Source organism: Lampetra planeri, chromosome 10 (genome assembly GCF_965212315.1).
Source record: "Lampetra planeri chromosome 10, kcLamPlan1.2.h2, whole genome shotgun sequence".
Lineage (NCBI taxonomy): Eukaryota > Metazoa > Chordata > Hyperoartia > Petromyzontiformes > Petromyzontidae > Lampetra > Lampetra planeri.
The window spans coordinates 13,789,007-13,806,563 of record NC_136116.1 but is presented as its reverse complement, the minus strand read 5'-3'; the positions used below and the strand labels follow the sequence as shown (position 1 = coordinate 13,806,563).

At 47.7% G+C, this 17,557-nt stretch overlaps 1 protein-coding gene across 3 annotated transcripts in view; it reads right to left on the bottom strand.

Moving 5' to 3' along the window:
• Positions 1-7,252: 7,252 nt before the first annotated feature.
• The window catches only part of LOC144721062 (catenin beta-1-like), a 45,118-nt gene continuing 34,813 nt past the window's right edge, over positions 7,253-17,557 (bottom strand). For 2 of the 3 annotated variants that reach the window (XM_078598386.1, XM_078598387.1), the window contains 6 exons: positions 17,356-17,475; positions 15,221-15,371; positions 14,358-14,473; positions 13,740-13,782; positions 12,369-12,671; positions 9,059-9,192 (listed from right to left, as the gene is read on the bottom strand). In XM_078598386.1, the coding sequence (XP_078454512.1) occupies positions 12,391-12,671; positions 13,740-13,782; positions 14,358-14,473; positions 15,221-15,371; positions 17,356-17,475 (711 nt within the window). In that variant the 3' untranslated portion in view covers positions 9,059-9,192; positions 12,369-12,390. Of the gene's footprint in view, positions 9,193-12,368; positions 12,672-13,739; positions 13,783-14,357; positions 14,474-15,220; positions 15,372-17,355; positions 17,476-17,557 lie in introns of all 3 variants that reach the window. The other variant, XM_078598388.1, reaches the window with a different exon arrangement.

The following is a 17,557-nucleotide window of genomic DNA, read 5'->3' as shown; positions in this document are numbered from 1 at the left end:
GAATCCGGAGTCTGCGACCCCCCTCCCCCCCGTCAGGCGGGGCCCGTGGGTGGCTCCTGGGGACCGTCAACTTCACGCGACTTCTTTACGCGGCCTGAGGGAGGCAAAGTGTCGACGACGACTTGCTAACAACAACAACAGCAGCAGCAGCAGAAGAAGTAGTAGTGAGCGTGACTGAACAAGGGGGGTGGTGATGGTGGTGAACGCCCTGGGACCTAACGGGACCCCCTCTCGTGGGGCACAGCTGTGCGCCTCGTGACGTCAGCCCGCTTCCGTTGTATTTCCCACGCTTGATAAGCCGAGCGCAGATGCGCCTTTGGCCCCGCCCTCACCACTCTTCCCTCTCCCCCCTCCCACCTTGTCGGAGTTGACCAATCGCGTTCGGTCATTTAGGCGGGTGACACCTGTCCGCGCTGGGGATTGTAAACAGTGGGCGTGGATGAGTTGTGAGATGACGTCACGCCACAGCCCCTCCCCCCTCTCCCCTGTGATGTTCAGAATCAGAATCTGTTTAAACTTAATTTGGAGCTTCTGTTTCCTGCAGCAGGAATCCGATTAGCTGTAAAGATATTTTTCAGAGACGTGCAGTAGTTTTCACAGATGTCCAGTATTTGAAACATATCAATATTGTATATGGTTTGCCTAAAGAGAGACCAATCCCCACCACGGGGAGATGGTTCCCAAAAGCTCTTGGGCTTAAATGGAGTTTTTTTTTTTAGCCAGCCCTGATCATAGCAGCTCCTCATATGCAGACAAGAGGTTTGAGTTGGGTGACAGAAGAGAGATTGAAACAACATTGGGACGAGAAAGACGCATTCCCTGTTTACGTTCCATGCATTCACGTTTCAATTTGATGAGGATTTAAATTTGAGCTGATATTTTCTCCACCCTTTAACTAATGAATCCGTGGGAGGGGGGAGGGGCACGTTAGCTGATTGGGACCCTAAGCCTGAGTGGCGCTGCCACCACCACTACCAGTGCCGGATGGAGCTCGTTCGGGGCCTGTAGCAGATGTTCTAAAGGGTCCCTAAATTAAAAAAAACACACACACATACATATGAAAACACTTTTTTTTACTTGCACAATAAATTAATTGTATTTTATCATTTGCTATACCGCCAGACACTACGACAAATCTCTAACCTTAAACACTCAGTCGTTCGTAAAAGTTGAAGGCAGTATAGTAGTATAGTAATAGAGCAAGTGCAGATTCACTGAACCGGAATTAATAGTTATATTCTTAGGTTTTTTCCGATAAAGTCACGTAGGTAAAAAATTAAAATTAATAAAAGTAAAATAAAAAAAAATCACGACGTTTCGGAGGCAACGGAATTGATAGCTTGAAAGCATTTAGCGCGGGGCCCTTGAAAGGGCGTGGCCCGTAGCTACTTTTGCTACCACGATAATCCGGCACTGACCACTGGGCCCGGCCCGGCTCTGCACAAGACAGCAAAGCCCCCTGAGTCGGCTCCTCGCCAAGTGGCGCCGAGCTCCACGCTCCGAGCGCCGCACGCGCGCGGGACGATTTCGTGCTGGACGACAAGAGACGGGGGGTGGGTGACACGCGCACGGAGGTCACGCGCACTCGTTCGCGTGTAGGGCTGAACGATTTTGGGGGATCTAATAGCGATTTTTCTGACAGATGTTGCGATTTGATTTGATTTGCGATTACATTTTTTTAAGTCAAGCTTCAGTTCAATATTCGCCGTGTAATAGATTTAAAACATGTGATGGAGCATTAACACATGATACCATCAAAATATGAACTGCTCGATATATTCTAATGCAAGGATGAGAACTTAAAATATATTAATTGCTTCCAACAAGTATTTACTAAAATGTTTTAGTTGAAATAAAACAATCAAACGTAGAACAATTGTTATGTTAAATAAATAATGTTATAATAATAAAACAAATTAAAATTCCAATAACAAAGTAAAAGGACTTTTCAAATCGCTAAAAATCGAAGCCTTTGCGAATTGCTAATCGCATTGTTTCAAATTGCGATTTCGATTTGAAATCGATTAATCGTTCAGCCTAATCGCGTCTGTCCCTCCACGTACAAAATAAAATAGTTTTTTTTATATTTCGTGCACATCCCAAAAGCCACGCGGCCATCTGGGAGTGCATCATGTCAACGGCTTTCGTTCAAGGCAACTCACTCAGTCTCTCTCCAGCAGTCAGATCTCAACCAGAGCTGGGGAACTGTTCAAGTTCAAGTTCATTTATTAGGCATAGCCCTGTGAGCCATTCGGCTCTTGAATCGGGTGCAACCGCAACAAACAAAAAACATGAACAAGAAAACATCTTAAAGTGACGATGTGACTATGTGCAAAACTGAAAATCCAGGAAAAAACCCAGCAAAAATTCCAGAAAAAAATCACCGTACACCAGATGCGTGTCGACTTGAGATGTCTGTGGTGGTTATGTTGTGAGTACTGCAGTTAATTAATGAGTGCTGTGCTGTCGTTGAACGTGAATCTGGCTTCACGTCGCCCTGGAAGTGTGACCGAGAGGCGAGAACCCCGCGCGCATTCAATGCGAAGTTCATTTCATTGTGGGATGCCTACACCACTGACGTGGAGCCAGCCGGTGGCGCCACTGAACCATAAAACAAGCACGTATGTGTTATTATTATACAAATACAAGACGAATGCAATACGCTTTTGTTCTATACTGTAACGTAATTATTACCTGATGAGACTCAATGGGAAACAGTAAAGCATAATGTCTGTAATGATTTCACAATCATTAAGCAGTTTAAAGCTAAATCAAACCCGCACTGACCTGTAAAATGAAGTACTGTATATTCAAACAACCCCTCAATGTGGAGAGGACTTCATCTAGCAGTGGATTTAGAAACGGCTGAACATTTTTTTGTCATGATTAAAGGATCCTTAAATAGGTTCATACAAATCTCCCTGCTCAAACAACTGTGAAGTGGTGCTCATTTCCATTGGAAAACTCGGCGATAAAAGCGGAATATCTACATTTCTGTGACAAAGCGAGTCCATCCATGAATGGTTATCCTAATGGACTTACAATATTGAATTCGCTGGTTCGACTCTATCTTCCGGCACAGAAAGTGAAACAATGGGCAAGGCTATTCATCAAACAAGCGATGTTCTGAAGCGAAAAAAATCTCGATTGAAAGAGGCAACGCCGCGGACATCCAGAGGTTGGCAGCCAAAACCTGATTGGTGGGGATGCTACGGAAGCAGTCCTTGGAGATTTGGTGGCAACTGCACAAAAATTGCAGTCTGACAGAAGAGACGAATGAATGGCGAGTAGTGCTGGGTGATATCAGCGACGCTGGTCGTGAATACTTCGTAATCTTGAGTCCCGAGTGTTTAGGCCTGCGTATGAGAATGGGGTTCATGCAAAACGCAGAGCAGTTTGAGGCGGTCATGCAGCTCGAAAGTCAGAGAGCTGAGTTGGCACTGCCGAGTTCCTGGTTTGAAATCCAGGTTGTGACTCATGGTTAAATTGGGTTCTCAACTTTGGTGATTTGATTATCTCATCTCAGCTGCTTCTGCACTAAAGTTGGATAAATTGCAGCCCTGACAATGAAAATAGTGTAGTGGTCATAAATATTCGTTTGACTGTCTCGCCTACTGTGTAAAGGATTAAAAAGCCACTTGAATGATTTTGTTTTTATTTATTTGAGACGTATCTTCCAACACAAGGGTGCACTGCCCCATGATATTTCCCAACGGATTCTTCATCATAGGGCATGGCACCATTTCCACCGTTGGAATATACTGTGTTGGAAACATCACAGAAATATGTTTAAACCGTGGTAATTTCTCTGCTGTGGAATGACACAGTCTCTTCTCATGAGCCAAAATTGCAAGCTGTAATTCCCTTAATTTAACGAATAATCAGTGAGCTACAGGTTACACCCTTGACATTTCAAAATGCATAATGCTGGCCTGTGATATCTTGCCCAGGCAACTGCCGAGTGTGCCCATGTGGGTACAATCCCAACTTCTAGTGACACAGGTGAATGGCTCCCTGCTCATATGAGCAGTGGGATTGAACTTATCTTCATCGGTAGTCGGGTTGCCACCTGTCCCGGACAGAATGGGAAGTGTCACCTTTGTCTGGGTGGCAGGAATTGATTTGTGCTAAGATTTGTTGGTATTGTGTTGAGGTTTATAAACAGCGCACTGCACAGTTTTGATAACACTCGGCTGACTGAGGAATATATCCGGGTTTGCTCTGTGGAAACGGTGACAATTGTAGTTTGCAGCCATTGGTGAAAATTCGCCATTTCTATGATGGGACCCAGTCTAAACATAGCGAAAATACTAACTCTGCAACGTATGAATAGAAAATTGCACTTCAAAGGCAATGAAATAAAACCAGGCTTGTTTGAGTTTCTGGGCATTCCTATATCCACCACATATTCCCTGCTCCTATTAACATTACATAATCGATGGAGATCCATGAACTACTGTTTTCTAAAGATCACCAACCATCCTCTGCCCCCAGCAACACCAATGCAGTGTAACTGCCAGGACTGTGTCTGCGTGTCCCAAGCATGCCCGGACAGACAGCGGATTTTCAGGGTAATCTGGCTGGCCAACCCGTCTGCATCATATGGGTGCGGCGACACGCACACACCCATGCCACCTGAGACTTGGAGAGTCATACTGGCAGCTAATTGCATAATACCCGGCCAGCTCAATGGAAGGTTAATGAGAACCACATAAACGGGGGGATTTTTTCATGCACAGTATGTATGTTGAACTTCTTTCGTACCATACGTAGCCAACCGTGCTAATCGGAGGTACGGGAGAATGCAAAAAGCAGTTCTAAAGAAAGTAGTCCCCTTACATTAATAAAGTAAATGTAAGGGGACCTGTTCGGATTATCTGAAAAGCAAATTGTATTCATCCTTGAATTAGCCTTTGCGGCATTGCTAATCTCTCTGGAAATTCCACATTCCTATAGCAGAAACTACTTAATTGAACGTCCGTTTCCTAGGCACAAAGTCAGTCCCTGACTGGGATTTTAAGTTAATCGTACAATTGTGAAATACTGTAATGAGAAATAGCAAAATATTCCAACGCTCGACTAGAAACATACGTTGCGGGGCACTTTATGTGAGAGTATGATATATTGGTTTGACTACTTGGGTGTTTTAAAATCATTGAGTAACAAGGGCATTGAGATGTTATTTTGAAGTCAATAAGATGAGCACCACTCACTGGAAAGTCAACAGGAGTTGTTCTCAAGTGAGACTGGCCCCCGCCATATGAATGTTGATTGTTCTGACAGTGGCACAAGGCTCGAAGCCAGAGATGAGTGCCACCCCATCAACAGAGTCGGCACGCATATCTACAAGGTAAAGGTGCAGTTCTGCAATTGCCTTCTCGTGCCACTCCTAGCAGAAAGCACTCCACCAACCTTGCTAATCGCACCTCCGATTACCCGAGTTGGCTATGTACGGTGCGAAAGAAGTTCAACATACATACATACAAAGCCGTGTAGTGGGTGTTTGGCCTACTCTTCCACGCTGGCCAAAAATATTGAAAAAGGGTTGGAGTACACACATTTTACCCCATCACACACGGCCTGACAATTGCCTCTGCGGTACCCAACCTCTGTATTGCAAGCCCAGTGTGCCGACCATCACACCTCGGCGGCATCTTGTACGCTGCGCACACGTTTTGCACTTAATTGAGCCACGTGACATTCCGTGCCCTTGTGTCTGCTGCGTCGGGCGTAATGCAAAACCGTGCGCTGCAAAGTCACACAAATGTGGCATCCGCTGAGAAGGCTGCCTAATGAAAAACACTGCCGCTGTCTTGCACCGCACAATAATCCAGCCTCCAGCAGCCCATTGCATCCTTTTTCCAAGCTCCCCCCTGCAGAGCCATTGATGTATCTTCCCATTACGAATATCCGGTACAGCTGTGCTGGTGACCTTGGTCGATGTCTTACAGGTGACCGGGTGAGGTAAGGATGACATTTAATGGCACAGGCTTAGAAGCAAAGGTCGGCACGAGGCCCATTCTTTAAGATCCCATCCCTGTTTGGATGTCTCAGGGCCTCAATTAAAGTGACCTTGATAAATAAAAACTGTTGTTTTTCTGCACCGTTACCTTGAAGCGCAATGCACTTGGTTGGTCGATGTTACGAAAATTGCGTGAAAGAACCCTTCGTCTCGCCCTTCAAACCACTCATTCGCACGTCCCACACTATCATCACCGTACCCCACAGGTGATTGTCTTTTTTTTGCTGTACACGGAACAAAGACGGTCACCGCATCGCGCGCTTTCAGATGCTCTTCCTTTCGATATTGGGAAGCCACTGGAGCTCGGCACTTTTAAATCGATGTTGAAAACGGATTTATAACTGCTTTTGTTTGGAGTTGTTGTCCCCCCCCCCCCGCTTAGCAAGGTTGGCTACGTACGATGCGAAAGAAGCTCAACATACAGACTGTGGGAATGCGAGGAAGTGACTGGAAGCCATGTCTGGCGAGCATCGATTTTCTTCATATTGCTCTCAACTTACTTTTTTTTCGTCGGAGGCTGGGGGCTCATGGTTTTGTGATTATTAAGACTCTAAATCGAATATTTGATGACGAAAATAAAAAAATATATATATATAAAATAAAACACTAACAAGGTGGCTTCAAAGGGCTCTCACAAACTGCCAGTTTGGAACGGGCAATACCGTAATAGAAATGGCACCAGATGTCCTCACGGGCGTGCGCGCGCGTGCTCATTACGTGGCACATTCGACATCACACAGAGCGTCGGCTCTTTCATGTTTGGCTGGCGCGGGTCACGACTGCTCAGTGTGGCATCGGCGTGAGCCTCCTGCAAGTGGCGCAGTAGCTGCATCATCAGAGCCCATGGGGTGGCGTCAATCGGTCAGTAGGCGAGGGAGGTTCAAGGAACTCGGCAACACGAGATTGGTCAGCGCGCTGACCATTAAAAACCACGGTGGCATCTCTCGCAGGCATGAACGCAGATAGAAAAATATCGGTAATCGCTTTATGCGCACTGTATGCCAGATTACCGTGACCGGTGGCAGTCCATGTAGCCTGCACACGCGTTCCTAATTTTACCACCTCCGATCAGATAACAGGCAAAGTTGGCACCCGAATGGTAATTTGAACTCCCCTTACCCTTCTGATCGCGTGCCAAGCGCTCCAACCATTGCACTCGAACACCAACCGAGCAGCAATTTGCCAAGTTTGTCACTCATTAGTGATAACAAACCGCGGTGCGTACAGGTGTAGAATTAGCAGATTCTTTATTAGGAATGCACACAACCATAGGCTTTACAAACTTAACAAAAGCAACAGAAAAAATAACTAAAATGGCATTTAACATACCATCATCTTTTGTATCAACATAGAGGCAGATAAAACAGAATTTTATATAAAACCCAAAAGTCACCTCTCTAAAATCTGAAAGCTTTCCCAAGATACATTATTGGTAGAGTCCACGTAACAAATATTCGTCTCTTTGTCTTAATCCAAGAAACTGCGCGGAGCATCGATTCCGAGTGATGACGATGACCTCACGCTCCCCTGGAATGGAGACGTTGGGCGACGTTTTCACCCAAAAACTGATCACCTTAAAATCCGGCCTCTTGTCTGGGAAGGCAGTGGCTAAATGCACTCATAAACTAGCACGTTACACAACAAAAATAAACTCCAGAAGTGCCCCAACAACATCATGACCCACGAACAAAACCGGCCCAGAGATCGATTTTGTAACTACACGAACGCGTCCCTTACCCCACACCCCCTATTTTGGTGTCCAAAGCAACTGCATTTGTGCTAAAACGTTATTACGGCAAATTCCACGTGATGCGTTTGCAATGCCTAAAGCAATCTGGTGATAACAACAAAAAATAGCCCGCGAAGCCCGACTAATATTCTCGCTGGCAAAAGGGCCCAGTCAACTGGTTCCGTTTCCTGTTCCACGTTTCATGATTTACCAAAACAAACTGCCGAGTGGTGCTGTGGTCAAAATACTTCACCTGCTAGTGTTAGGTGGTGGTGGTGGGGGGGGGAGACTTAGTCCATCTTTCCTCCAGCATCCATAAAATAAGAACCACTTCATGGAAAGTCAATCGTGGCCATGCTTTGGAGACCAGGCCACCCATCACCACCAGCAACTCCGGGCCACGGATCGAGGCGAGCGCCACCCCCATCCCTTGCTTGAGGGAGGGGGCGGGAGGGACACTTCGTTTTTTATTTCATCTCAATTGTGCTATCGGCAAAAAAACGAATGAAAACAATTGTCCTTTACAGAGCTCCCTCTACACAGAAAATCCATGTCATATCATAGATCTTCGCTTGATATCCTTCAAGGGTCTATCTCATCCAAATCTCAAGATTGTGCTCTTGAGCTGTGTGGACAAGTGACTGATCTTCTATGGGGCTCAGGACCACTATTCTGCGGCTAAGGCATTTAAAATAGCAGGCGAGTTGAAGATAAGACATCTGCAGTGATTGGTGACTGGGGGATTCCACAGGCTCGCTATACATGAAGTGCCTTGTTCAATAACAGTTGTTTGCCGGGATGTGAACCCAGGATGTCGGCGGTGCCGACACTGTGCTCTGACCGGCATGAGCCCAACTACAACACTCGGACAACTCCGTGGCAAAATTCCCAATATGGTACTCATGTTAAACTTTACATATGTCCAGGAACATTAGGAGGCACACTGCCTGCATTTTTCGTCATTAGCATAACCACTGCAGGCAACAGATGACAGCTTGCAGATAGCATTAAAAGTGCAGAGGATATTATTGTACAATTACAACTTGTTTGGCATTTTCAGGAATGCAGTATCACATTGCACGAGCAATCCTGATGCCATTACCTGCCAAATATATCTATTACAAACAAGCTTTTGGAACGAAAGTCGTGCTTTCTGAATGCCAAATAAAGGCCAATTCAATGCTGCAGCGTGCAGCAGAAAACACTTCTGGTTGTGAATGCAGGTGTGCGTGTGCATCCTAATATTCGAAGGCCCCCACCCCCCTCCGCTGATTGAATACCATTCACAAGTGTCTACTGCATGTTTGATTTTGCCATGGGCGATTATGGTTTTTATAGTAGCAGGAGGGAGACCATTCATTTGGGTTGCAATCGTGGCCAGATCCGTCCTCTCGTCCTCGGTGGTCCGTCCAGTGCCCTCCTCACCACGCCTCCACTTCACCTGCTCGAGAGGGAGACACTCGTGAGAGCCCTGAAATAGTTGTGCGCGTTCCCTTCACCCGTCACGTCGATCTCGCACAACGAATGGACCGTGCAGCATAGAGAGGAGCAGCTCACATTTTGGATTTAGCTGCACTTTGCGTTTTGATCGTGGAAATGTTGTCACCGCTTCAGCTTCGGCAAAATATTTAAATGTCATACGGAATCTGGATATAAGCACACCTTATATTAGCACAGTTCTGGTAAGCAACATAGGCCTGCATTGCAGTGGTAGGGGAAGGCAAAAGGCCACACGTGGCCTTACTCCCAAAGGGTTGTGCTCATATTCAGCTTATGCTGTATTTCTATTGAACCTTTTTAACTTACTGGTATCGACATCTTCCTAACCTTTTATATCGATTGTAACAATGACAAGAAAACAGTTGGCTCCCTCCATAATGTGTCCTCTGCTGTATCCAAAATAACTTGATGTTACTCAGATGTCCCAATGGGCTCCAATATGCATTGAACAAAATATCCATAATAACCATATCGAACTATATAACCATTGTGAAATCTTGGACAATATGTGAAAATTACCAACATATAGATCTTAGCAAATGTATGTATTTCGAACTTCTTTCGCACCGTATGTAGCCAACCCTGCCAATCGGAGGTAAATATTGCGCGCCAACGGATAGAGATACAAATATCTATTCTGAACCTTCCTAAAGACTAACACAGTGACTCTCCGTTGACTCTCTGTTGCTGAACCTATACGCTGCGCCGTCATGAGACTCCTCGCAATTATGCATCGATAATTTACAGATGCAGTCCAACTGCAGCATCGGCATCATCACAGAAAAAGTTGTTAGTACGGTTAAGAGTGTGTGATGCCACCAGCAGTAAAGACTGCATATGTAAAGTATTGGGCCTTGCCTGATTTCCTCATAGGTTTTGACATGTTAATAGCCAGTAATATCCACAAGACTCGCGTCATCGTCACAGCTTCGCGTGTAGCTATCAATGTTTCCTTCATTGTTTAAAGGAACTCGACTCGTCTCGATGACGAAAGGTTAAGAACGCATCAGAAAATGTAACAATTGCGAACGGAGTTGATGACACGAGGTCTTAATCCGACCGACGGTCATTAAGCAAAGAAATAAAAGCCCATTGGGATGAATGACCTATCTTCTGAGAGTAAAACTGCCTTTTATAGTGGGACTGTAATGCGAGTATTTAAATTCGTCGATTTGTTTTTCATAATGTACAGGTTGGAGCCGTCGTCGCAGTGCACAATGACCTCCTATTGTCAATTGTTTTCATGGATTTTGAAATAAAATGTTCAGCCAACAGCACACACACATATATATTTCAATATACCATTGGGTAACTGCAGAAACTGAATCACCAAACACTGCAAACCTCCCCAGGGGAACACACGCACCTGTACCTTCGAAGCTTAGCCACACCGTGGGCATTCCACAGCCACTCAAAGCTGCAGTAAAGCATGTGTATGTCATCCCCAATTACACAGTCATGAATTAAGGTGATGGAACGTCTTGCCAGAATTCCTTGAGCCAGTCAGGGCGATGCCTCACGTCAAGGAAAGACTCGTGAAGACGACGCCACAGAATTACCTCTGGAGTCAATTCAGTCGGTCTCTCTCACCCAACGCCAGACGGCACTCGCCCAAGCTTAAGAGTGTTCTTCTTTGCAATGTTGAGAGAGCCAATACCATGAAATTCGCTGCACTTGACAAACTGATTTCATTGCAAATAAGAACTTGGGGCGCCGCACTGGCGAATGGGTGCAAGCGTAGATCGGGAACCACCTCACCAGCATCATTAACACAGCTGTCTAATAGTACAGCGGGGTGACTGTTGCACACACAGGCGCTCATTTAGGGCAGAGAAGCAAACTAAATCTTATTGAAATGGGGCATTTGCCTAAGACATAGGCTAACTCCAGATTCTCTGTTATGAATGAAGAAGTCATCGAAATCAATTGTGCTGACATTTACATACCACGCCATTACTTAATCTCTCCGACTGCACCACACAGCTTTCGTAAGACAGTGTTAACGATGGTGGTGCGGCGCCGACTTTCATCCGAAATACTCATGGGAAATGAAGCCTGGATTTGAACCCAGGCATCTTGGCCATTATGAGCCCAGGTGAGCAGCACTGCAGTGAGAGTGCTTGACTCAAGAACTCAGAAGTCGGGTTTCAGTTCCTGATAGTGGAAGTCAACTCAGCCCATCATCTCGACAGGGTTGAGAAAATCACTACCACTTTGCGGGCAGTCAAACGTGGTCACCCCAATGTTGGAACTTTCCCCACCACGGGAATGTGGAAGTTCCACCATTGGCTCATGACCCACAGTGATGAGCACCGTCCCACGCGCATCTCATCCCCATGGCAGTGTTACCAGATTCTGGAGGAGGCTTTTTTCTTTTAATAGACAACAAGGAACCAATCTATTTCTCGTAGCGTTAATGTGGAAATCGCGCAGGAAAAATAAACCCACTGCATTTACAATTTACGATTCATCTGAACGAGTTAATCCTGCAAAGAAGGCATCGCTCTTTGTTAAAAGTGAAACAAATTAGACTAAACTTTGTACATAAACTAGAATTAAACTATTTATTTCCTAAAGTATTACAAATTACAAACTTTGCATTCTAACCAAAACAAATACAATCCAATTAAAAACGTCATTTATTTATCCAGAAAGCCTCATAGAATGCCATACATTTTCCATCGGGACCTTGCACTGGGATGCTTGGCCAATCCCACGGCAACGAGCGAGCGCTTTGCATGCAGAAGGGAACCACAGCACCTGGAAAAACCCCATTTGCACGAAGCGCAACACTGACGAGGCCCGCACAGATGGGTTCACAAACCAACTTGCTGTACTGCCGTCTCGAGGCTACCTCGTAGCCCAACAGGGTTTGGAGATTCACAAACCTACATAGACGACCAGCTCCCACCTCCGCAGCAATGTGCCACCGCGCCGTGCGTGGAAACTAAAATCAACGCAGCTTCCAACTCCGATCTGGTAACACTGACACCCCGCCACCTTGCAAAACGACAATCATAACGATCGCTTGGGCTGATTGAATCGACGGGAACGTCGCACGCGAGATTGGAGCGATCGCTTCATTCGATTGGATCGACGGGAGCGCCGCGTGCGAACCAGCGAGCGAGTGGAGGGGCCGCTAGTAGCCGTCGTGAGGCAAGCCCTGGCGATCGGGCACGGCCCGGGACGCCGGATCGGCGGCGAACACGCTGCCGGGGGTGGGCGGCTCGGAGGGGCAGTTGGGCCCCGCGCGCGTCAGCTCGGACATGGCCCAGAACAGATCGCCGTCGGAGAACCTTCCCCCGCCGGCGGAGGGATAGGCCAAGCCGTGCTCGGAGCCAGCGTGGGAAGAGGGGTAGGGGGTGGCACCGGGGGGAGGGGCTGGAGCGTGGCTGGGGTAGCGTGCGGGGAGCAGGGTACCTGCGAGGGTTAAGATGAGCGGTTGAAGGGTTTTGAGGTTTTTACGTCGAGGAAGGATGGATGGAAGGGCAAAAAAAGGCGAGAAACGAGGCGAGGCGCACGGTAGGGAGAGAGGGATGGGGAAGGAGACGACAAGCTCGTCGGTGGAAGGGGTTGGAAAACGTCGGTTGAGGACGAGCCAAGGAAGGAAGGACGTGGTTCAGGGACGACAAAGCAGAAGGGAGACAAGGAGAGGACATGGCAGAGGACAGGACAGGGGATTCGTGAGACGTTGGACGAGGGGAGCCGTGGGAGACGGGGCAGGGGACGAAGGCAAGGGAGCGACGTGCAGCGCAGGCGTTGTTAATGGGGGGTAAATGAAACAGATAATGAAGCAGAAGGACGATGAAGGGAAGAAAGCAGAGCAGGGCAAAGAGGCAAGGGGGTTAGGACAGCCACGGCCTCTCCACGCATTTCAAGGCCCCCACACCGAAGGCATGCGAGAGGCAGAGCAGCCACGGGTTAACGGGAAACGAGCTCTGTTAACATCTCGGTTGAGCGCATCGAAGCCAGTGGGGATTGGAAGGGAGTCGTCAGCGCGAGGAGCAAGCGTTGCACGAAGCTCTCTCGTTCGGGAAACAAGACGGCACGCTCGGCCGTCTTCTCCCATCGTCGTCGCCGATTCAACTGTGGGTTGTGACTGAAATGGCGCTCCGAGATCCATTGCTTAAGGGTGCCTTGTAAACGTAAATTGTTGTTATCACTAACTCCTGATTGATCGGTGCTCATTGTTTTAAACGTTAATAATCACAAAATAAAACATGTTTTTATCTCATTCTGTTTAAACCTAAACAATAAAAATGTAAAAGGCATTTAGAATGCAAGTTTGAACAATGCACCTTATACTAACAGGATTCTCAATGTAAAGGATCTGAATTCACAAGCACAAATAGACGATCGGTGTGCAAATATACAAACGTGTGTGTGTAGGTAGCTTAGCTCTCTCACTGAAATCAATCCTTCAAATGTGAGCACAATTAAGAGATGTGTGGTTGCTTTGCCCTAATTAAAAGGTTGCAATCAACATACCTTCTTGATAATACTCAGGAGTCATCAAGTCGATTTCACCGCCCTGCAGAAACAGAAATCAGCTCTTGAGACAGGAATTGGCAACGGCTTTGGAAGGCGTTCATCATTCACCAGCGGATTGATCACGGCCGCCGATAGTGGTGATGAATATCATAATACACAGAACTAATAGAGGGTGGCTGAGTGATACTTTGTTCCTGATATGATGGAGCTCTCATGTTTGGCTCATCAAATGATGGATATGTCGAATGTGACTCTACATCCAAGATTCCGCAATATTTATTCAACATTAAAAACATTGAATATTTAGATATCCAAGCACAATCGTGCACGATGCAGGACGCTCAACTCTGTTGATGGCCCTGGGCCAATGGTGGTGGTTCCTCATTTTTCTGATGGGGCAAATCACCGAGAACAATCCCTCTTGTCCGATTACACAAAGTGGTAGCTATTTTATAGAGCCCCAAAATATCGTGGGCTGACATTTTGATTGCAAGTTGAGTTCTCTAACCACAGCGTCATAGGTGCTCCTCGCTAACAGCACTTGCCCCCTACATTCTGCGAAGAGTACAGGGGGGAATCGTTGTCTTTGCTTTGTTTGGCCGAGCGGGGTCTCACTTCCTGCTGCCAGCTCTGGTTGTCCGGCCGGAAGAGCGAGCTGGACGAGAAGCGGTTCTGGAAGTCCTGCGGGTTGTCCTCAGAGAGGCGGAACAGCACGGCGGCCGCGTACGTGGCTACGGGGGACACGGCAGGGAGGACACGACGGGGAGAGGGGGGGGGGCGAGAGTTAAAAGTACTTCACGCAAGATTGATTTGCATTGCTGCTCGTAAAACCTCAAGGAAAACTCACTTCTTTAGAACAGCTTTTTGTGTTTAGTGTGTTGTCCTTCCCCCGCACCTCCGATTAGCGCGGTTGGCTACGTACGGTGCGAAAGAAGTTCAACATAGATGCATACATTCGAGGAAATCCGTTACCAGAGGAGGTACACAGATCGCCGTTATCATCAATCGTCACGTGGCGTGGCAAACGTAAACCTCGTTGAGGACCCGACTGGAAGCAACAGGCCTTCTCTCTCCCATGGCGACTATGGACCTCGCTAAACGACGCTCGAGCGCAACGTGGGAGATGCGCGTTCACTGCGACTCCGAAGTCCAAGCGATCAAATTAATCGGCAACGAATGCACCGTCCATGCGACATGCTGGCGGCGTCACTGCAACACACATAGCGTCTACTGCCGCCTTGGGTCGGTCTAAACACTTCGCATTCAACTACAACACGTTTCAAAACGGTTTATTTTCTCTCCTGCCACACGAAAGAAGAATCATCAACAGCAGCCGCGATCTATGCACTGCTGGATCAAGTTCTCCACCCAGCCGTCAGTGGTAACACTCGTGCCTCATGGCAAGAAGCGCTCCGGCGGGTTCTATTCTCAACTCGGGCACCTTTCCGCACGTTGTGAGTTTGTTACGCGTCTCCTACCGACTCCCTCGTTGCGCGAGTGCAGCAGCTCGGTGAGGATGGGGTTGGGCCCCTCGGCGTCGATGGCATCGGCCGCGTCCTTGTCCTGCGCCATCTCGCACAGCACGCCCGTCGCCACGCGCTGCACGTTCTCGTTCGGGGAGAAGAGGAGCTGCGCACGGGGACAAGGGGGAGCGGGGGGCGGCACGCGTTGGCTTCTGCTGCTGCTGCTGCTGTACATGTCCACGTGTCGATGATGACGATGATAATGATGACAATGAGCCACTTCGTTGAGCTGCTATCATTTGTGGCCAGGTCGCTTCTGAAAACGAAGCTAATAACTCAGTGGGCTTTACCTGGTAAGATAGAGTTTAGTTTCATTTGCATACTTTGTTTAAGTGATCTGTTTACGGTTCCTACACCTTGCGCTCCTATCGTGTTTTTGTGTTGTTTGTTGTTGTAACGTTCTGACCTGCGCCCCAACTGGACATCTGTGAAAAAGAGCTTTATAGCTCATCGGATTCTCAAGTATGAATAAATATTCTGATTCTGACTAGTATGGTTGGCGGTGGCACAAGGCAGTGGCACAAGGCTCGAAGGCAGAGATGAGTGCTACCCCATCAACAGAGTCGGCACGCATATCTACAAGGTAAAGGTGCTGTCCTACAATTGCCTTCTCGTGCCACTCCTGGCAGAAGGCCCTCCACCAACCGTGCTAATCGCACCTCCTCCGATTGCCACAGTTGGCTATATACGGTGCGAAATAAGTTCAACATACATACACACAAGGGAGACACACACAACATGCACAGGCAGAGTGTGGGTGTTGATTGTTTCAGCGCTGACTGTCCGTTAATGTAATTCCCATATAAATCTGGAAGGATGGTAGAGATCATCTACAAAGCGCCAATGGAATAAGGAAGTAAAATTGCACGGAACAATGCGCGTAGGCGACAAGCACACATGAATTTTTATTCAAAGAAAAGCTATGACATTTGTGGTTTTGCCCCTTTGAAAGAGCGCTTGAAAATGTATGCAAGTTGAACTTCTTTCACAGCGTGCGTAGTCAACCTTGCTAATCGGAGGTGCCGGAAACTTGATTGGATAACATTGGGGTTGTACTGTGTGAATACTGGTGCCTGCCATGTGAATGTGGAATTTCCACTCCTGGCTCAAGACCAACACTGGAGACTCGTACCACCCGATGCTGAATTCAGCACAATCACAAGGCCATGAGAGTTCAGATTGGAAGGTCGCGAGATAAAACCGAACATTTGCTCGGTCAATAAAATAAGTACGCCTTTGAAGGAAATCAATAGTGGTTGTCCAATCAATAGATGTTCACCACTGACTCAGGACGGCCAATGGAGATGAGCACTACCCAATGCTCATTAGAGCACAGTGGCGACACTCTCACCATGTTTAAACCACATACCACCTCCCACACACATGCACAGCGCGAACACAATGCACCATTAGCTCCTCGTGGCCTTCCGCAAATCAAGAAACTGCTTAAAAAGCAGGGTGCGCAGTGACCCAGTGACACAGGGCAGCCTTAACAAGTCCAACTCTAAATAGGCGGCTGTCTGTTGTTGACACTCTCACGCTTTGAAGTTTCCCATGAACTGCAGTGTGGAGGAGGGGGGGGATTTTCGGGAGGGATTGGGGTTCGGTGAGCGAAGGGGGAGTTGTGGACGAGAAGTCTCGATGCTGACGGGCTTTGGAATGAGACTTGCGGAGTTGTAGCTGAGGATGCTGGGCACATTTTTAAGTTTGCATTCCAGAAATACATTACCCATGAGTCTATTGCATCAGAGTTAATTGTAAGCAAATGTACGAGTCGAACGTCACAGCGTTCCCCTGCTAGAACTAGCGTTGTTGAGTGGTGGGCATTACCATTGGCAGACCTGAGCCTGAAGCGGAAATTCCATATTGGCATGGCCGGGTCTGATGTATCTACTGGAGACCCAGTGTTGACTTAATTGTATAAAACCACACAGCAAATAACGCCCTTGTTGGCCAACTCTACTCGTGCGTGAAACAAAAGCGCCTCCCCGTCACAGCCTGGCATTACGAAAACGCCAAGAAAAAGGAATTTGTGGCCACGGAGGGCCGGCGGCGCACCCCCTGTGGACCAACGAAGCGAGCGGCCGCACCTGCACGAAGATGGGGATGACGTTGAGGCTGGTGATGAGCGAGCGGCTCGTGGGGTCTCGGGCGAGGATCTGCAGCGCGCCCGTGCAGCCCTCCACGATCTCATCCATCCGGATCCCGTCCTGCACAGAGGAGCGCACGCGGCCGTGAATGCCCACCGCCGCTCAAAAGCCACGCGCGAACGCGGGACGCTTCAAGGAATCG